The 19,397-nt window shown below is 44.5% G+C and overlaps 1 protein-coding gene across 1 annotated transcript in view; it reads right to left on the bottom strand.

The window, feature by feature from the left end:
- Positions 1-306: 306 nt before the first annotated feature.
- baiap2l1a (BAR/IMD domain containing adaptor protein 2 like 1a) overlaps positions 307-19,397 on the bottom strand; it is a 28,206-nt gene continuing 9,115 nt past the window's right edge. Inside the window, exons 6-14 of the mRNA XM_076298449.1 lie at positions 19,064-19,198; positions 16,536-16,688; positions 16,011-16,166; positions 15,227-15,347; positions 14,461-14,680; positions 12,412-12,471; positions 11,904-12,033; positions 3,327-3,364; positions 307-1,676 (exon numbers count right to left, since the gene is read on the bottom strand). Coding sequence (XP_076154564.1) covers positions 1,604-1,676; positions 3,327-3,364; positions 11,904-12,033; positions 12,412-12,471; positions 14,461-14,680; positions 15,227-15,347; positions 16,011-16,166; positions 16,536-16,688; positions 19,064-19,198 — 1,086 coding nt within the window. The 3' untranslated portion in view covers positions 307-1,603. The remainder of the gene's footprint in view (positions 1,677-3,326; positions 3,365-11,903; positions 12,034-12,411; positions 12,472-14,460; positions 14,681-15,226; positions 15,348-16,010; positions 16,167-16,535; positions 16,689-19,063; positions 19,199-19,397) is intronic.

The raw sequence follows: 19,397 nt of genomic DNA, 5'->3' as shown, positions 1-19,397 counted from the left end.
TCCAAAACATTTATTTCTGAGACGCACTGCTGTAAATCATCCCGATTATGTACATTGCACGTGTGAAACGGACACAAATTGATTTAGCCTACCACCAAGGTATAATTCAATAGGTAGCCTAGGTTACTTCGTTTCAGCGCCCAGGCCCCATTTACTCTGTTCCACAGAATTTTAGTCTTTTTGTCATAACTGGTCTGCAAATAAATACATTTTCACAAACTTCAGCTAGCCAGGCCATTAAATAGAACTTGATAAAACACATAGTGGCCTATAGCTTGTAATGATGGAAGAACACAACAACTGAACCATGAGTATATAGCTTTATTTTAAACAAAGTCTCCTTGTACATTCAAAATATGATCTTTGTTGAAAAACAAGGTCTCATTCTGTCTCAGGGTGTGCATAATGGTCAAAAGGATACTTAAAATGAACGGAGAAAATATAAAAAGTTCTCTATGTGTGTGATGTTACTTAAAACATAAAAAGTGAATATTGCAACAGGCGAGCAAACATATGGCAAAGAACAACAATGTGGTAAAGAAAGCCATTTCCCAGACATTTTCTAAAACAAATGTGTCAACAACTTTCAGGCATATGCACCTGTAGTCACGATGAAGGGGTGGGATTTAACAGTAAGTCACTGAGAATGCACATCAGCTTTCAAGAATGGATGAGGACAGAGCCAGGTCAGTTGTACTCAAGGGCACTACAGGAGGATCACTTCATAACAAGCATGTATTGCCATGTTCCAACAATTAAATATCAGTGTAATTTATGTGTCTCTGACCAGAGCTGATAAGGGATCACTACCAACATATAGAGCGAAGACAGGTACAGGCATTTTATGTGAGGAAGCAGCTAAGTGTCCAACCACACAAAAGGGGAGGTTTAGGGGAGCAAATACACACCAACACTACAGTGCCAAAATAATAACTACTGGCAAAAATACAATCCACATTCCAGACAGAAAACATTCATTCAGCATTCAATGGCAAATAAAAAGTCATCATATGCATTCAGAGGCAGGGGCTCACCGTATCATTTAAAAACACAACAGCAGTACTTCAAATAAAAATGCACTGTTTTTAAAAAGGAAAGCTGTCGTCGGGACACTTACAATATTCACACTAATTCTGCTTCAAAATAGAGATTTATAGGATTATTAAATTATATCTAAAATATATATATATGTATATATATATAAATAGCCCTATCCCTCAATGGACATGGCGACGGCACAAAACACAGTTGAAATAATCTTGTGGGATGGTTCCAACCATGCACTTCTACCACAAACTCTATTCCGGAGGCCAAGTGGTCATGGTAGTGTCAGGTGGCCCCTCTGCCTTATCTGAGTCCTCCTGTTTTGCAGCCAATGCCGACCCCCCTCCCACCCCACCCCTCTCCCCCAGAAGTTCCCCCTACGCGCCTTTCTGAAAAGCACATGAGTATAACCGGAATGCAACAGAGTTAGTACAGGGCGATGCTGTTGTGTTCAGGCGATCAGCTGGAGGTGAGAGAGGGGACGTTGGGATGCGGTGTCCCTGACCAGCCGGGGCTAAGCAGGCCGGGGGACACACTGTGCGCTTGCTGGTGGGTGGGCCTAGACGATGGGCGCTGATCTGTCATTGGTGACTGTGGGTCGTAGTTTAACGGTAGCAAATGGGTTCCCTCCACTGTAAGAGAGAAGACAAGGTTTATATGGCTAAAGTAGTTATTGACGTTTGTAATTGGTCTGCTAACAGTAGATGAAACTCATCGGGCCCTAATTTGTTTGATAGGGCGAAGTGCAAAGTCTTAAGCAGGGTAGGAATTTCACGACGGCCACGACGGCCATGGCCGCCGTAGCCCCTTGCATTGGCCGTGAGGCCCCTTCGAAAATCAGAGGTTTACAGGCCACGGTGGCCTTGGTGCCCCGTTCTTTCAATATTCTGCTTTGCGTCCTACTAATAGCGATTTTTATTTAGTCTGTGGCCTGTCAAAATAATCTTAGCATTCACAGCGCAAATTAATTTAGTCTTTTACGCAGTGGAGAAAGTGACCGCGCAAGAAAGAAAGTGCGTCCAAATTCACCCATTCTTCTCAGTTGAACTACTCGCGAAGTAGCCTATTCATCACACAGACATCACAAGCATCACATGAAAGAGCTTTTTCTCAGCTTTTAAACGATGTTAGCCGATAATTGCTGTGTTGAACGGTTCGCGAGAAAAGTAAATAATATAATTCAATTTAATCATACATTCTATTGAGGGTTTTGCGTCCCATGATCTCACTACCCATTCATCTCGGTGGAATACTTCACGAACCCTTCTTTTAACACATGACATACCAGATATCAGAATAAACAGCAGACCTTACCGAACACAAAAGTGTAAAGCAGTCCCCTGTACAGTTAGCCGTTCCAGAGTAATCTAGTTTTAAATTTGTAGCAAATTTCGACATGCATGGATGTCTCCAAATTTGGGCTTTACGTTTTACAATGTGTTTAAATTGTTCCACATGATTTCATAACGGGCCAAATACAAAATAAAGTTACAAATATCGCCTATATTGGTAAATCATAGGACAGCTGACTAAGAGTTTGTGAAAGTAGCCATAATGATCACAAAATGCTAAGCATGCATCTAGGCTATTTGAGTTTCTTAAAGCTGAGCTGTGCTTAAATTGTTTAATACATGATTTCATAACAGGCCAAATATAAAATAAATGTTATATATAGCCTAGATATCTGCAAATATTAGATGATCAGATGATTTACAGTTCTATGTAATATGTCATGTTTCATGTTTTTGTAATGTTTCATACAGTGATGCAGGTCTACTGCAGTGAATAGGCTAAATACTTGATATACTTAATACTTAATTCTTGAATTTCCCCCGGGGATCTATCTATCTATCTATCTATCTATCTATCTATCTATCTACCTACCTACCTACCTATCTACAACTTTGATCATTTGTATAGCCTACTACTGTATAGTTAACTTTGGCCTTGGTGCCCTGACATGTGGCCTTTGTGCCCCCCACCAAATATGCCCAACTGAAGGCCAAGTGGCCTTGCCCCCAGAATGGTGAAATTCCAAGCCTGGTCTTAAGTCTAACTGTATTTAAATTTAAATAAAGTTAATAACTAGGCAAAAACAATTAACTAATTGACTAATTAACTAATTTAACACCGTGGCCAAGGCCTCATCCGCAAACATTGGGGAGTCAGATCACTATGTCCACATGTCACATGGAAGCTATAGTTCAAAAAGTTTGCTTGTTAATAGACTTTGCACTTTTGCCCGCCATTTCAATTAGGGCCCACTGTCTTAAGTTACTCACCCCAGGAAAGGTGGCTTGGAGATTCCATTTGGTACACCCTGTTCAGAAACGTAAAGAAAAGATGCAGGTATAAGAATGAGGAACTCAAACACATATTTCATCTCCATTCCCCAAGTGGAGACTTGGCCGACATTTTGGACTGACTGGTTCAATCAGGATGTCAACAAATCATTCTGAAAAACTGCAGCCCCACCGCTGAGGGCGAACAGTGTGTACACGATGACCTCACCGCACGCGTCAGGAATCCTGATCATCTGGAAATGCCGGCACTCTCCATCTCTCTGCACTGACAATCACACAACTCCCGACTCGAGTGAGCGCAAGAAGAGCCGTTTCAAAACTAGATATTATCTCCTCCAAAAATCACACTCAAGATATACGTGTGCGTAAACACCAATCATTAGTAAATACTTCCTAAAATGTTTTGAATTGTTTCAGTTATTCCGACTGACAGTATCTAATTACAAAATGATCACTGTGCAGTGCATTACATAGTTCTCAGGTGACAGTAGGACAAACATGATGGTTTTACATAACCAAAACAACACACCATGCGCCATCAACAGTATCTCCTCCACCCCAAACCCCACCCCACCCACTGGCCACCACCAGGGGGCAGGCTGGCGTCGGGAGGTGCTGCTGACGGGTCTCGTGGGTCTCCGGGGGCCCTTGGCCCACACCTGCCCACCAGCCTGCCTGCCTGGGACTCTCCACCCACCGAGGTGTGTGGGTGGAGAGTGACGTGTTGCCTGAACACCATCCGTATGGACCACAGAGCGGTAGCACAAAACCAATACGTCTTACAAGGCGAAAACACAGAAAGGCTAGATTCAGCGCTAGTTCAAGGTAATCTGTCTGACCTAGAAAATATGATTAGGCAAATTAGGAAAGAAACTGATCAGGAATTTAATCGTAATGTTAAACCAATGGCCTTGCAACCTACTCTTGAATTAAGTTCACCTGAAAGTGTGGAAGTGAATGAATGTGCTGTAACAGATGTTGAACAATGTGCTGGATTACTAAAACAGATTGCCCTGACCTCAGAAATACTTGATGATTATTGAATGCGAATAAAAGAATGGAAAAGGAACCATAACTGCAAACAATGACCTCATAATAAATAATAAAGTGCGATGAATGAAATGTAACAATACAAGTAGTCTGACATTGTAAAGTTTAGGGAATTATGTAGGCCTACGTAAGGAATTGTATGTCTCAAAACTGTGAAATGGGTAAAGTGCCTTAAAATGTTTAAATGATTGTATTCAGATTGCATTGTGAAGAGTTAATGCAACTAGATGTACCGCATAGCGGTACAAAATATGACCGCCGCTCAGTCCTGTACATCCATTCCGCGAAAATAAATCATATTAATGAATTTGTCTCCATCTTCTACTCCATCCCCCACTCTTGAAACTTTTGTGTATGCTTGTTTGGAATGTGTGTTTGCACACATTCCGCACACAAAGTAGCCTACTGGCGCTGCAAAGGTGAATAGATTTGTTTCTGGGCCAAAAAATGTGTAGCATTGTTATAAAACCTTTAAAATCTCTAAACAATCACAAGTAGGGCAGTTCATCACAGTCCATCCATTGCAACTGGACTGATGAAAGGTACACCTGTAGGCTACATTGTATTTGGGAAAAGCAGAAGGTAGCAGCATAATGTATTTATTTATTTATTATTAAACAAAACAATCCCTGCGACGTGTTCGCCCCCCGGTTTCAGAGCTATTCTAAATGCAAAAATGCATAGAGGGAGTTATGACAAAACCGTGACTGTTAACAAACTATAAGCTATATAAGGTAGGCCCTATGCTAGGCCTATTACACAACACTTGTCACTAGGCTATGCTGGCGACCCAAATAAAATCTCCTTTGGAACCAATTGCTTACACCTTACAGTATCAAGCTGCCACCTCTTGGCGAAAAGTTAATAGTTTTGCATATCAGTAGTAATACATTTCACGTAGCTGTGTGAATCACGGAAAGGGCGAATGAAGTGGACACTTCTAAATGGAACCCAACCCACTGTACAGTAGCTCAAGGTCTGTGGCTAAAGCAGCCATAATGAAAGCGTTATCATTGTTTGGATACTTCACACACACGTGTTTTTTAATCGCATAGACTACAACTACCAAGTTGGAATCAAAGCACATCGACTCCCCTCTCACACCCTAAACACGCACTTCGATCAAACAAAAAGTGCCTCAGTCTCACGGAATAGCCATAGGCAAAACTGTATCTGACCGGTGTAACGTTGGTACTAAATCATCCATCGCAAAGAATGATTTTTGTAGCACGTGCAACAAATATGTGTAGGTACAGCCCTGCCCTGAATACATCTCAACGTGCGCTCTAAAACATCTGGTTTAAATGGATATGTAGATCATCACGGGTGCGTTAATAAATCTACATTGCGGCGAGTTGACACAAATTATTCACTTTGAGGAATTTATGTAGTTTCAGTTACTTTACTTTGAGCCATGCTCTTCCTTACTTGAATCACCTTTGAAAATAGAGGATTGAAGTAGCCTATATGGGTGTTTGGGAATGAACGTTGACTCAGATGCATTTTGAGACTTTGAGCAGAAATGTCCCAGCCCGGTGTTTAGGATGCATCATAGACAGGTTATCTTTCAGGTAGCCTATATATTTTCCATTAAAAAAACATCACGTAGCGAACGTGTTGTGGCTAACTCACTTAGCTCCTGTTAGTAGCCTAGATCAGGGGTTCCCAAACTTTTCAACCCGCGACCCCCAAAATAACCGTGCCAGAGACTCCCGACCCCCACTATCCCTGGATGTGACTCAAAAAATAAAATAAAATGTGCGCACCGGCCATATCCAAACACGGGCTTAACGACAACACAAAAGAACAGAGCAGCCTGTTATGATTTTACATACAGAAATGTACTATAAAAGCAGAATAACTTAGTCAAAAAATTATTTCCATGTAACATGAGTGCACATTATTGCTGTCGTGCAAACTTAACTTGGAAACATTACTTTAATTTCCATTTTAACAGAAGAATATCTCAGTCAGGGTAATATCCACAAACTGTTGTTAACATATGTACATTGTTGCTTACATTTTGCCAACTATGTTTCAGCGTTAATCTCATCTAATGAGATGGATGCGCGCTATGCGCGGAACACAGCAAGTCCATTCTTGTTTTAATTGTGGAGACGGCCACACGGAGATCATCCTCCACATTTAGACGCGATCTGTATTTGTTTTTAATATATGTCAGTGCAGAGAAAGTCTTTTCGCACAGGTATGTGGAGCCAAACGGCGTCAGTACGTCCATCGCGGCCTTGAATAGCTGTGGATATTCCCTCTCGACTGAAATCCAGAACTCAGCAAGCGTCTTGGAATTAAAATCTGTCTTTAAAGTGCGGTCAAGTGACAGCTCTTTTATTTTTCCCAAATTTATTTGATTTATGGAAATCATTTCGCGACCCACCCCTCAGCGTCCCGCGACCCCCCGGGGGGTCCCGACCCCCACTTTGGGAACCCATGGCCTAGATTATGGTCATAAGCAAATGAGATGACAGTCGAAAGATACAATTAGTGCTGTTATCAATTTGCTTGGTAGCCTATAAACGCATTTATGGTTTTCTACAAATACATCAATAATCAAATTGGCCTCCATCACTCAACCATGCTAACGGTTACAACATTATTTTACCTACGTTCTGCTATTGATAGGATTAACGTAGCCTACCTGCAGTAAAAAACAAGCATGTCCGATAAACATTCTCAGATTTATTTCGGCTTCAAGAGGAAATGGGAATTACATGTCATGCAGAAATCATCCTACCCTTAGACGTTCTCTGCGGCAAACTACTGTACAGTCTTGTCCTTGTAGGAGGCTTAGTGTCTTTCCAACCCACTTATAGATTAACTTCCAACAAAATTACGTCTCACTGCAACGATGCGCCATCTAGTGGACAAACGACTACGTGACGCCAATACTGGAAATGCAGCCAAATTATTATTATGATGAATATTTGGTTTTCCTTTAATTCTACTGAATTTGCAATTATGTATCGGCCGTTCTAATTGCCGATACTGATGGTATACGTGCCTGTGTGTGTGTGTGTGCGTGTGTATATGTGTGCACCACCATCTACAGGCCAATGAGTGTACAGTCACTAAATGTACAGATAACTTAATTTTTTAGACCCCCCCATGGATGAAATTCTACGAAACTTGGCATACCCCCAGAGAATGTCAGGTTAATCATACACATAAAATTTGGTGCAGTTCTGAACGTCTTTACTGAAGAGAGGGGCGATTAAAGCAGAATGATATTGCATTTTCATTTTTTACCGGGGGGGTGCAAATCACAAATGAGTGATTATGGGCTAGGTTGATGTGGGCCCTTGAGACCAACATACCATACACATTTCTTCATCCTCGGTGCCACGTTCAGGTAGTTATTTAGGAAAAACTGCATTTTTTGGGTTTCGGGGGGCCCAGCGAGGAGGGGGATTGGCCCCCGGGGACCAAACGAAATGTTTCCGTAAAAGTCTAGTGGGGCTACATACCCACCAAATTTCATGTGCCCCGGTGTTTCGGTGCCCCGGGTATCGTTGACCAAAATGTCAGGAAGTAGATGACGAAAAAAAAAAAAAGACAAAAAAAACAAGAAAAAAAAAAACTTCGACAATCCCTAGCGGCGGTCATAATAAGTGTTTGTAACATGTTAGAATGCAACCGATCTCTCTTGATGACTGTAAAAGTGTAGGCCTACGTTGCTAAATGTAATGTGTCACGTTGTTATAGCCTAATTGTCGTTGAATGTAAACTGTTTGTAGCCTAACTTCTGGAAACTATTTGTAAACCTACGGTAGCCTACTGAATGTAATATTAGCATCTCCGAAATGTAACCCGGAGAAGTAGTCTAATGGGTGTCATTTTAAATTGTTGGTTAAGATCAGTGACTTCTAGACTGTATTAGCTACCGTGAGAATGTTCCCAGGCCCGGAGTGGGTAATCGGGAGAATCGGGAGAATTCCCGGTGGGCCGCTTCACTTTTGGGCCGGTCGAAGGAAAAATATTGACATTTGCCACGTTAATCTATCTTCTCTTAAAGTTGGCTACACACGTTCGCATTCTATGCCTAACACCGCAGCCTCTGCATGGGTTGTTCTCCCCTCCCAAGAGTTAATTGGTTGGGTCCATATAGCCCGTCTTTTCTAAAAAGTTTTCTCAGATACCAGCCGGGCCGGCCCTACCGTAGTGATAAGCGTCAGGGAGGATGGATGGTAGAAAGAGGCCATGAGGGACTGAAAAGGCCAGGTAAAAAAGACGAAAAGTATTGGAGGAAAATGCTGCCAAATGTGCCAAGCTTCCAGATTTTTTTTTTGAAGAGGACAGACGTGGCAACTGGTAAAGAGAGATAGCCATGATTATAGCCGTGTAATTATTGGGATAATACTGGACGTTGTAGCGCTTGTCAACCTATTCACAAGCAACATAGGCTATTAAATTAATTAAAATATTAGACTTTTTGTATCATCCAATATGGCGATTCATAGACTTCATAGTAGGCTATGCAAATAGCCTACAAAACTCAAGCTTGATCTGGCCTAGGCCTAAAAACAAAAGCCTCTGAGCAGCAGATCAGCCAGTCCCCCGCTGAAAATGATCAGCCCGAAATTAGCTATGACTACAGGGACAAGTAGGCTAGGAAGGATAATAGTGTTAACCATATGAATTAAAGTTATTTTATGTAAGAAAGAACAGTATATGACAGCAGTAGCTACGTGATCAACCTATATGCCTTGTTTGCTCAGAAGTGGGTGTAGTAGGCCTAGGCTAAAGGAGCAAATCACCAAACAACATGATAGCTGACCCATGCAGAAAAAAACATGTAAACAATAGTTCAATATGCCTCTTAGTGGAATTGTGGGATACATTTCAAATACTTTATTTCTTCCTTCCTGTTTTTGTTAACTTATCAACCTATCCCTGTGGAATATTGGTAGCCTATAATAAAAACTAGAAGATAGTAGCTGAAATATTGCTTTATTTATCTAATTTCCACTACCACTAAAAAAGTGGGCCGGTTTTGGGCGTGAAACTCCCGAGCTGAAAAGTGGCCCCACTCCGGCCCTTTCCCAGCTATCGTGGAAAAATCCCTGCAACATGGGAAGAAAACTGTCGTGGGAAAGTAAGATTGATTTGCCTTAGGAATGTGTGGGGGAGGACAAGGCTAAATAGGGTCGAACTAAACGAACGGGGCTGCTGCTTTTTCTTTTTTTTTTCCTTCCTTCAACTCGTTGGGTTTTTGCTTTATAATGTCGCGTGCGGTTGTTAGAATTCGTCCTCCGAAATTCGTTGAGAAGCAAAGTGTTGGACGTCGTGCCAGGCTGAGTCGCGGACCGAAACTCCGTGGAACCTGTTGCAGATATCAGACCTGCTACTCCGACCGGGAGTGACTGCTGAACGACAATCGGCCGACCTTTTTCTCCAGTTGTGGATTTACTATTTTTATTGTATTTTCTTTTCCTCTATTTGTGGATTTACTCAGTTTTCCTATTTGTGGATTTACTCCTTTTTCCTATTTTGTGGATTTACTCTTTTTATATTTTCTACAACATTGTAACCTGCAAGTGGATATGCGCCGCATTTTGTTAACACCTCTGAAGTGCTGAAAAGTAAAGAGTTATAACCTCTTGGTGGTATCGTGGGTCTTAACTGCCTGGGCCTGGGGTTACGTCTGAGAAACGGCTGACGTTGACTAGGTTCTGGGGGTTACCGGTAGGGGGCAACACAAGAGTCCCAGGCAGGCAGTGTGCGGTCACCATGCTCTGCAGTCACCTGACCAAGTTTATCAGTGTGTGTGTGTGTACTGTATGTGTGTCTCTGTGTGTGTGTGTGTGTGTGTAGTTCTGGCCACTGATGAGCATTGCTGTGTGCGGATGGCTGGCTGTGTCTTGCTGGAAAGTCTGAGACAGCAGTCCGTGGCGGGGTGCAACAGGAGCGGGAATGGAGCCAGAGACTCTCCAGGCTCCAGGGGCTGTTTGAGGGGGGGTTCAGCTGATGCAGGGATCGGCTAATTGATGCCGTGGACGTGCCGAGCTCCGCTTTGGCTCAGCGCCTGTCCCTGTCTGACTCGGCGTCTCCCTCACTCCCTCCCCGCGACTGCACCTCGCCGTTTACCTCTCCATCTGTCATGTCTCCCTTGTCTCTCGCTTTTTACTCTTCTCTGTTTCCTCCTTTGCTTTTCTCTCCATCTCCGACACTATCAAGGACTCTGTCTGTGTACATGATTTTCACTGTTCCTCACAAAGGCATTTTTTTTTATTTTTCTTTCAATGTCATGTCACTGTCCCCCCTTCTCTCTTTCATTCCTCTCACACTCTCTCTCTCTCTCTTTCTCTCTCACATTCTGTCTCTGTCTCACTCTCTCCCTCTGCTTCAGTGCAGACGAAGAACCAGGCTGGGAGCATTTTTGAAATGTCTATTTATTATTTTCGAGATGACAGCAGCGCTGCGCATTCCGTGTTCCCTCCCAGTTCTTCTTCTTTAGCCGTCGCTTTTGCTCGGCAGTAAAAGGGGAGGATGTGAATGCAGATCACCCTGCAGCCTTTCCCCTTATATACGCGCTTCCACTGAAAGCCTCCGCGCGCACGCACACACACACACACACACACACACACACACACAAGCGCGCTCATATAGGGCCCATTGATATTCACAGAGTATTCATGGTGTGGTCCATTTGTCGGCTCCAGCAGAGTCTCTAGCCTCAGGTGGGGACAAAGGGAAGGAAGGGGGATGGAGGGAGGGGGCGGAGGAGGCGAGAGATGGGACTGACTGTTTAGCGAGTCCCTTCACTGGGGTCGGCCGGCCAGTGCTCCGGTGCCCGTTTCAGGTTTGTCCCCCCGGGGGGCAACCAGATCCAGGGAGAGAGACAGAGATGGACTGGGATTGGAGGAGATGTTGCCGCATGGCTGGGCCTGCCTGTGAAGCGACGGTGCGGGGAGAGAGCAGAGAGTTCCTCTGTGCTCAGTGGCAGTGATCGCTTTTGATAAGTCAGTGGAGGATTTGTGAAGAAAAACACGACAACCGAGAGATTGTTTCCAACTTCCAACTCTTCCTCTGACTGATTTTTTTTTTCACGCTATTTGTCAGAGTGGAACTTGAGTGCTATTTACAATGCTATTTCACTTTCAAGGACTGCCTGGGCCTCCTACAGTACACAATCACAGACAATAAAATATCTCATATTGGCCGGTCATCTTTGCTCAACACCCTCTAAGCTCCTCAATAAAAATATGAGACAGAGCTGAATCGACTATTCCATCCCTTCGTCCCACACCTCTCTCTCTCACTCATTTCCTCACTCACTCACTCACTCTCTCCCTCTCTCCCTCTTTCTCACTCACTCCCTCACTCTCACTATTTCCTCCCTCCCTCACTCATTTCCTCCCTCCCTCACTCTCTCCCTCTTTCATTCTCTCTCTCTCATTCACTCATTCACTCACCCCCTTATTTCCTCCCTCCCCCACTCACTCACTCACAACGCTACTTTAAGGGTTGAACCCCAACGGCTGTACTGACCATGCTGTCGGGAGAGGGCCTGGAGGTCTTGATGGGGCTGGTCGAGTCGGTGTAGTCGGCCGGTGGCAGGAGCACGGGACTCTCCTCCTCCTGGTGGTCAGCTGCCCCTCCATACCCATGTGAGTCCATCCTGCGGGGCCCCAAAAGAGAAAAGGCTCAGAGACTTACACCACTTCAAAGAATTATGGACATATCTCCAGCTTTATCATTCATTTTGTTTACGAGACACGGTCAGAACCCAGATGCACACGGTGATACACTGATTAAATTCCAAGGCACGATTAAACATCATCTTTGGCGTGGCATGGTCGGTCTTCAGAATACAAATGACGTTTCAAGTGGGTTTTGCAGTGGAAACTGGGTTAGATATGCATCCCAGGCTTAACAGCGACAACAGAAAACAAGTCTGATGTCTAAGATCAGAAACAATAGGCACTGTCTTAGGTGAAAGGTTTTTATTCTCTGCAGTTCAAGTCTACGCTGCAGTGGTGATGCAACACAGGCTTACCTGTTTATCAACGCTGGCTCGCCGTAAGGCCGGCAGTAAGATGACGGAAACCATCCACGTCTGTCGAGACAACAAAGAAATCGTTAATCAAAAGCAGAAAGGCACACACAAAGCACAGTTAATCAAATTCCATTCTGTCTATGAAAAATGTGTGTATATGTGTGTGCGTGTGTGTGTGTGTGTGTGTGTGTGTGTGTGTGTGTGTGTGTGTGTGTGTGTGTGTGTGACACTTAGTCACCAGGAAGCTAAGTGTTTAGTGGAAATGACTAGGCGACTAAGTGGGACATACATGTCAACGTCTGCATTATGCCATTAGCGACTCGAATGAAAGAAATCACTGTGTGGCTGCTGCACCTCACAGTTCTACTGCTGCAAATCATTAGGTAAAAAGTCATCTCTAAAAGCATGTCAAGATATGGTTGCTAAGAAACTGCCTTACAGAAGCCACTGCTGTTTACGTCCTGGCAAAAGTGAGCCTTGAAAAATTAAATAATCGCTTCTTGTCAAGCTGTTGGATAAAAATGGAAAAAAATAACCTTAGCTGACCTCTAAAGTGAAGAAGACTTTGTAATACTGAGCTGCCTTTACACATGCTTATCTTTAAATGACACCTCCTTGGTGGCACTTTATATCATAAACCAGTCACTGTCGCTTGTTGGAGTTCCGTCGCTTGTTGGAGAAAGAAGGGGAAACAAGGGGAACGGCCCTTTATTGTTATCTGACCTTGTGGACCATATCATTACACTGCGTTTTGGCCCTCTGAGCCTAGTCATAACGTGGTGTAATGGCGCTTGGGAGTATCTTAAACACCCATTAGCTGGCCAGATAGCAACCGGCGATGCCATGGGAACGCACCTTAGCATTGGAGCATTGACGAGGACATTAACGATTTCGAGACTGACCGCGTCTGTCTGCTTGTGGCCTCGCCCCTGGCCCTGGGGCCCTCTGACCTGAAGGGGAGCGACCGTCTACTTTGACCTTCTATTAGCCAGAGCTGTGCTGTGAGTGTGTGTGTGTGTGCCTCGTCTGGCATGTCAAGCATTCCCAGAGAATTCTCTGAAGCAAATCAGGAGCGAGAAAAAAAATGAACAAAGGCCAAGAACAAGTATTTCCACTCCGGGGCTGGGCGACGGTTACAAAACGCAGATCAGCAGCAGGGGAGGGTGACTTTGTGTGTGTGTGTGTGTGTGTGTGTGTGTGTGTGTGTGTGTGTGTGTGTGTGTGTGCGCGCGCATGTGCGTGTGTGTGTGTGTGTGTGTGTGTGGGCGCGTGTGTGCGATGGCTACATAGTTGAAGGAATGCGTTTTTAGTCTTTGGTTTCTAGCAACCATATCAGTGATGCTATGTAAACCTATGCAAACACTCAGACTGATTCTTGGACACAATGTGTGTGTGTGCAACCATTCATGCATGCGATCTGGCATGCAATGAGAACACACTTTTGCAAGTCAGTGCTTCAAAACCCTCCCACTCTGGGGAGTCAACATTGCTGTGTTCTACTATCATATTTGAACATCACAGATTTCAAAAGAGGTCAGACTCTCCTGCATATGTGTCCTATGCATCAGGTACAATGACAAAATGGTAATGATCAACCATTTGCATTTAGAACCTATAACTTTACAATGGAGTACAAATGGAGAACGGAAATCTTCAAACTCCACAAAATAACTTGAACACACCCCTCAAAAACAATTACTTCCCAAACCAATTCAGGCAGTGTGAGTCTCAGTTTCCCAGTAAGAACTCAAGAGCTAAGAACTCTAGCAGAAGTACTCAACACTATAACACAGTAAGTAAGGAAAAAGAGTCTGTCTGATATGAGGTATAATGGGACCACTCTGACCCACAGTGTATTCCATTACTGAGAAAATAATCCCCATCCATCATCAACGTCTACTGCAGAAACACTCAGCCGGTATGGGAGATAATGGAAGCTGGACCCACAGCCCGGGTCAAAGTTGCTGGTACTTCCCACCACCCCTGCCCCCACCACCTCCATCACCACCTCTGCCCTCTCACTGGCCATCCCCGGGCCTCAGCACTCACTGTCCAGTCTTCTCCAGCTCTCCGTACAGCCAGCCGTCCTTCTCCTCCTGGATGAGCAGGGTGATGAGGTCGCCGTCGTCAAAGCTGAGCAGCGTGTCGTTGTTGCCGGCCGTGTGGGGGAAGATGGTGAGCACGCGCGGCTTCCGAACGTTCATGTCGCTGGACACCGAGGTCGACCGCGACAGGCCACTGCTGCCGAGACTGTCCTGGTCTGTACATTCTTGAGTGAGACATGGGAATGCCATTAAGATTAGCACGGCTATTTAGAAAAACAATTTAACTCACAAATAATTACATTTATTACCAAGTAACATGATCTTAACATAAAGTATAAAAAAACATGTTGAAAAAGTGGTACATTATGAAATGGAAAACTTTGTGTAGCATATGAACTTTTCAGATTCTTGGCATGAGAGCTTGACGGACTTAAATGAACCCCGTGACAAAGGTTTACCATTCCTGTATCCAATTCCCATGCCTCACAACCCCCACCCCCCACGCCCACATTTCCCCACACAGTTTAGGAGTAAGAGATTTCATTAGAACCGGGTGGCTCAAAATCGATGCGATGGCTTCATTACCTCCTCCAGTTCCTCTCATGTCTTTTTTAAAGGTCAGTGCACATGTCATAACTGAAACATGCACCTTCCCACAGGATGACCAACAGCCCTGGGGAAGGTGGACCGACCTGCCGGCGTCAGCACCACCTGCAGTAGCAGTGCAACTAAAGAGAGCGAACGGTGCGGGCGGTGACACTGGTCAGTACCTGAGTTGAGGTCAATGGAGATGGGGCTTCTGGGGATGTCCTGCGTGAACATGTTGGCCAGAGGACTGATCTGGGCCTTCAGGGCGGGGGCAGGTGGGGGCCCCACCGTGTCCGAATTGTTCTGGAAAAATCAAAACGGCAAGACTGAGACCAGGAAATAGCATGACGGGTGGGGGGGGGGGGGGGAGACACCATTCATCCCAACATTTGGGCATCTGGTTTCTCTCTTTGTTGACTTTAAGTCTTGCTGGCAAAACCTGTTATACCGAGGCTCTATCACCGACTGAAATATCAAAGTTTATTTGGCCCATGAAGGGCAAAGAGTGAATGAAAACTATGCTGTTTTACTGCCTTTGAATGTTTATCAAGATAACAGCCATTTTATCAGCTCAGATGCTCACATTCCAACCTAATAAAAACTAACAGTATGTGGTATTTCAGTAGATAGATAGATAGATAGATAGATACTTTATTGATCCCCAAGGGGAAATTCAGTAAGGTGTTGGATTCCACTCTCTCGGTATTGGTGATAGGAGCTCTTCAACTTACTTAACTCAACTTCCTCAATTCATCCTATCAAATGAATGCTCCACGTACCAGAGTGCATTGTTCACCATCTTCAACATGATTCAATTGACAATTTATTGCAGCAGATAAGATAACCAACTCAAGACAAAGATAAGTCAATCTCGGTGATGCACTCTTGTAAGGAGGTGGTGGAGGATGAGCAGGTAGCTGATCCTCTACCAGCAGGTAGGAGGATCCGCAGGTGGAGTGGACTCACCCTCGCTAAGCGCTCCATGAGGGGGGAGGCGTCTGGGGTCATGGACACTGGAGTCTGCAGACCCTCGATCATGGTCATCACGCTGTCCGGCACCTTGGTGGCATCGCTGCACTTGTCTTGCCAGGTGGGCAGCTTGTCTGTCAATATCTCTTTGGCCTGTGCCAATAACACAGGGCATAAAATGGGTATAATTTACAACAACACAGTGAACACACCCACCAATAATGTACTGAAATGTGCCTGAGCTTGGCTGGAAATATGGTTATGGTTATGGTTATAGAATTGGGCAGACGCTTCTAAGTAGTATATTACTTTAAAGTATATATATAGTAGTATATTACTTTATAGTATATAATACTATAACTTTATACTATGGTATATATAATACTATAAATTATAATACTATAAAGTATAGTTATCAATCCAGAAAAATATTACGATATCTTAGGACTCAGGAGGCCCTTTCAAATAATCTTAGGTGTCCAATAGGGTAATATGAGAATGTTTTGTGATTGGCGGCCTCACCCTGACGTGGAAGCTGGACATCTGATTGGTGAAGGTGCAGTGCTTGTCCACCAGGAAGCAGAAGCGTCTCTTCTCCTCCAGCAGCGCCTCTCGGCAGCCCTCAGCGATGAACTTCTGCATGTCCACCTGGCGCGAGGAGATGGATCGGACACACTGCAGGGAGAGGGGAGGGGAGAGATGGCATCAGCTCAGCCCAGTGCAGAGAGAGGCATGGTGGGGTGCACTGCACAGGGCTGCTTATCATTCTCCAACACCCAGCCCTCCCAACAGGGAGGAGAGGAGAGGTACACACATGCACACACACATACACACACACAAACAGGTACGTAAACACACACACACACACAGACACAGACACACACATACACACACACACACACACACACAATCTTAAGGCAATAACCTGCTCACATACATCCATCCAGTGAGATGCTATTCATATCACACCATTTTAAATCCTGGCAAAACCAAAACATGTGATCTACGCGTACAGATTTCTACAGATGACATTTTAGAGTATATTACTGACCTACTTCTCTATATGTATATATCTATATGTTTACAGTCTGTCTGTAAAGGCAAAAATAAGGGGGGCACGATAAATTGTTTAGTTGCGTGACCACACATTATGTTCAAAGTCCATAGTTCATACCATCAAAAAGAAAAACAGCTGTTTGAGCTTTCCGTCAGAATTCGTGCTTTGCTCCTCTATGGAAACCATTCCACCCCCCAACACCCCATTTCTTCTCTGACAAGAGTTGTCATAGCGACAGGGAAAATGGTCCATCTCCCTGGTGTAGGTTTCAGTCTGTTGTCACAACCCTTCCCTTTAATGTCTGGCTCCACTTTCACTCCCTGCGCCCCTATCCCCGGCAACAAAGCTGCTCGCTTCTCTCCGAGACCGAACAAGTGCCTACTGTGCTTCCATTTCTCGCCATGTTGCATCTGCTGACACACACCAACCCCAATTACACGACAGGGGGTTTAAGGAGACGTCAAACTACTGCTCTCATGTGCGTGTGTGTGTGTGTGTGTGTAAAATTCATATGAAATTTAAGTGGCTTTTGCCTGCACAGTGAGGAGAGGCTGGAGAGGTGTGTGAGAGGAGAGGAGGGAAGAGAGGGACACTTTAAATTTGAACGCCAGTCAATACTCGGGAGAGCGAGAGACATCAATTGCCTTGGACCAGACTACAAATCATTTTTCTGCTGAACGCGGTAACATCGACCGGCGTGTTCAGATGCCACGCTGTAAAGACAACAACAAAGATGAATGACAAAACACTCCTGACTTCTAATCATCTATCCAAACAAACTAGACATGGATTTAAAAAAAAAGTCCACCAAGCATAAGAAGCTCTGTTGGGGATATATAATTGGTATAGTTATTCTGCTGATTGATACACGAGGGGTGACAAAAACAAACAGACAAAACAAACAACAACAACACCAACAACACTGATTTTGGTTGAGCCCTGCCTGTGCTTACGGGCACAGTGAAACCCCTCTCCCCCTGCCTGCAGCGCCACATTGATTTACAGCACAAAAGGAGCCGGGGTGCTTAATGCACGCACGCTAATGAGACGGAGAGCTGCCTTTGTGGCGGCTAATGGCTCGCAGGGCACCGAGTCAGGGGTGACATCACTCCGCTGGCCGCCTCCCACGGCTAGCTCGCACAGGACAGGCACTTTCGTTGTGGGCGTGGGGTCAAATAGGTGGTGGTGGTGGGGGGGGGGGGTTGGGAGGGGGCACAACAGAGAAATTACCTCTGTCTGAAAAGGAGGGACACATGGAAAAGGTGCCACACCAATGCAGAGAATCTGCCTGAGGCTAAAGGCGTGGTGCAGGGGAGTTTAGTTTGGTTTTGTGGGTTTCATGGTTTGTACTCAAGGAATATTTTCACATTCGTTTGTTCCTTATACAAAAGCATGAAAAGAATTCTTGAATTTCCCCTAGGGATCAATAAAGTATATCTATCTATCTATGAGCATATAAATGTAGCATACTATGGTGTTTGGAAGTAGCACAGTGACAGACTGCCCTTGGAAACATCAAATCAGATGGAGCATAAAGCGCATGGCATTTTATGCTAAATATACTTATGAAACAGGGTAAATGGGAGTCATTGTTCTGCACTATATGCAGGCAAAGATCACAGACACGCCACCTACACACTCAAATGTCCTGCGGACCACAAACAAAACAACATCAAACTGCTACACAGATCAACACTGTAGAGCAAACTCAATTTAAATACCAGACTAAACAGGACAAAAGGTTAGGACAGTTTGCATTTATCGTTAGCATATAATTCTTAGTATTGTGCGACTAGGTTATTTTCCAGCCTAATCCTATTGATTATATAAATGACATAATTTATAATAATCTGACTCAATTTGAAATAAGGCATATTGGGCATTATGTATGATATGTTTAGTAAGTTATTTCACTGTGCTGTTGTGGACTTCATAACCTTTGTATGACTATGAATTAGGTCCGCTTGTTTAGACGGGTCAAGTGTGACCTCACCTCATTCTCCTTGACCTCGTACTTAGAGGAATGCTTCCCCTGGCTTTTCCTGCGCAACTTCTTCAGGTCCGACTGCGAGCGGTCCAGGGAGTCCTGCTTGAGCTTGTGCTCTGACTGGTATCTTTTGAATGTGGCCTGGGGGGGACAAACGTGACACAATCGCTGCATCAGTGACAAAGTGAGAGCAAGATCTCTATGTGTGTGTGTGTGTGTGTGTGTGTGTGTGTGTGTGTGTGTGTGTGTGTGTGTGTGTGTGTGTGTGTGTGTACCATTACCCAAGCCCACACAGGTTTGGCTAGTCCAAGTTCAGGAAAAAGTAAAAGTCTCCCCCCAC

This window comes from Alosa pseudoharengus, unplaced genomic scaffold (assembly GCF_046254945.1).
Source record: "Alosa pseudoharengus isolate Yale_2024_CS ecotype anadromous, Long Island Sound unplaced genomic scaffold, YU_APseudo_1.1 YU_APseudo_1.1_scf_21, whole genome shotgun sequence".
Lineage (NCBI taxonomy): Eukaryota > Metazoa > Chordata > Actinopteri > Clupeiformes > Clupeidae > Alosa > Alosa pseudoharengus.
Note: the sequence above shows the minus strand (reverse complement) of the source record. Positions and strands in the feature narration are given on the sequence as shown.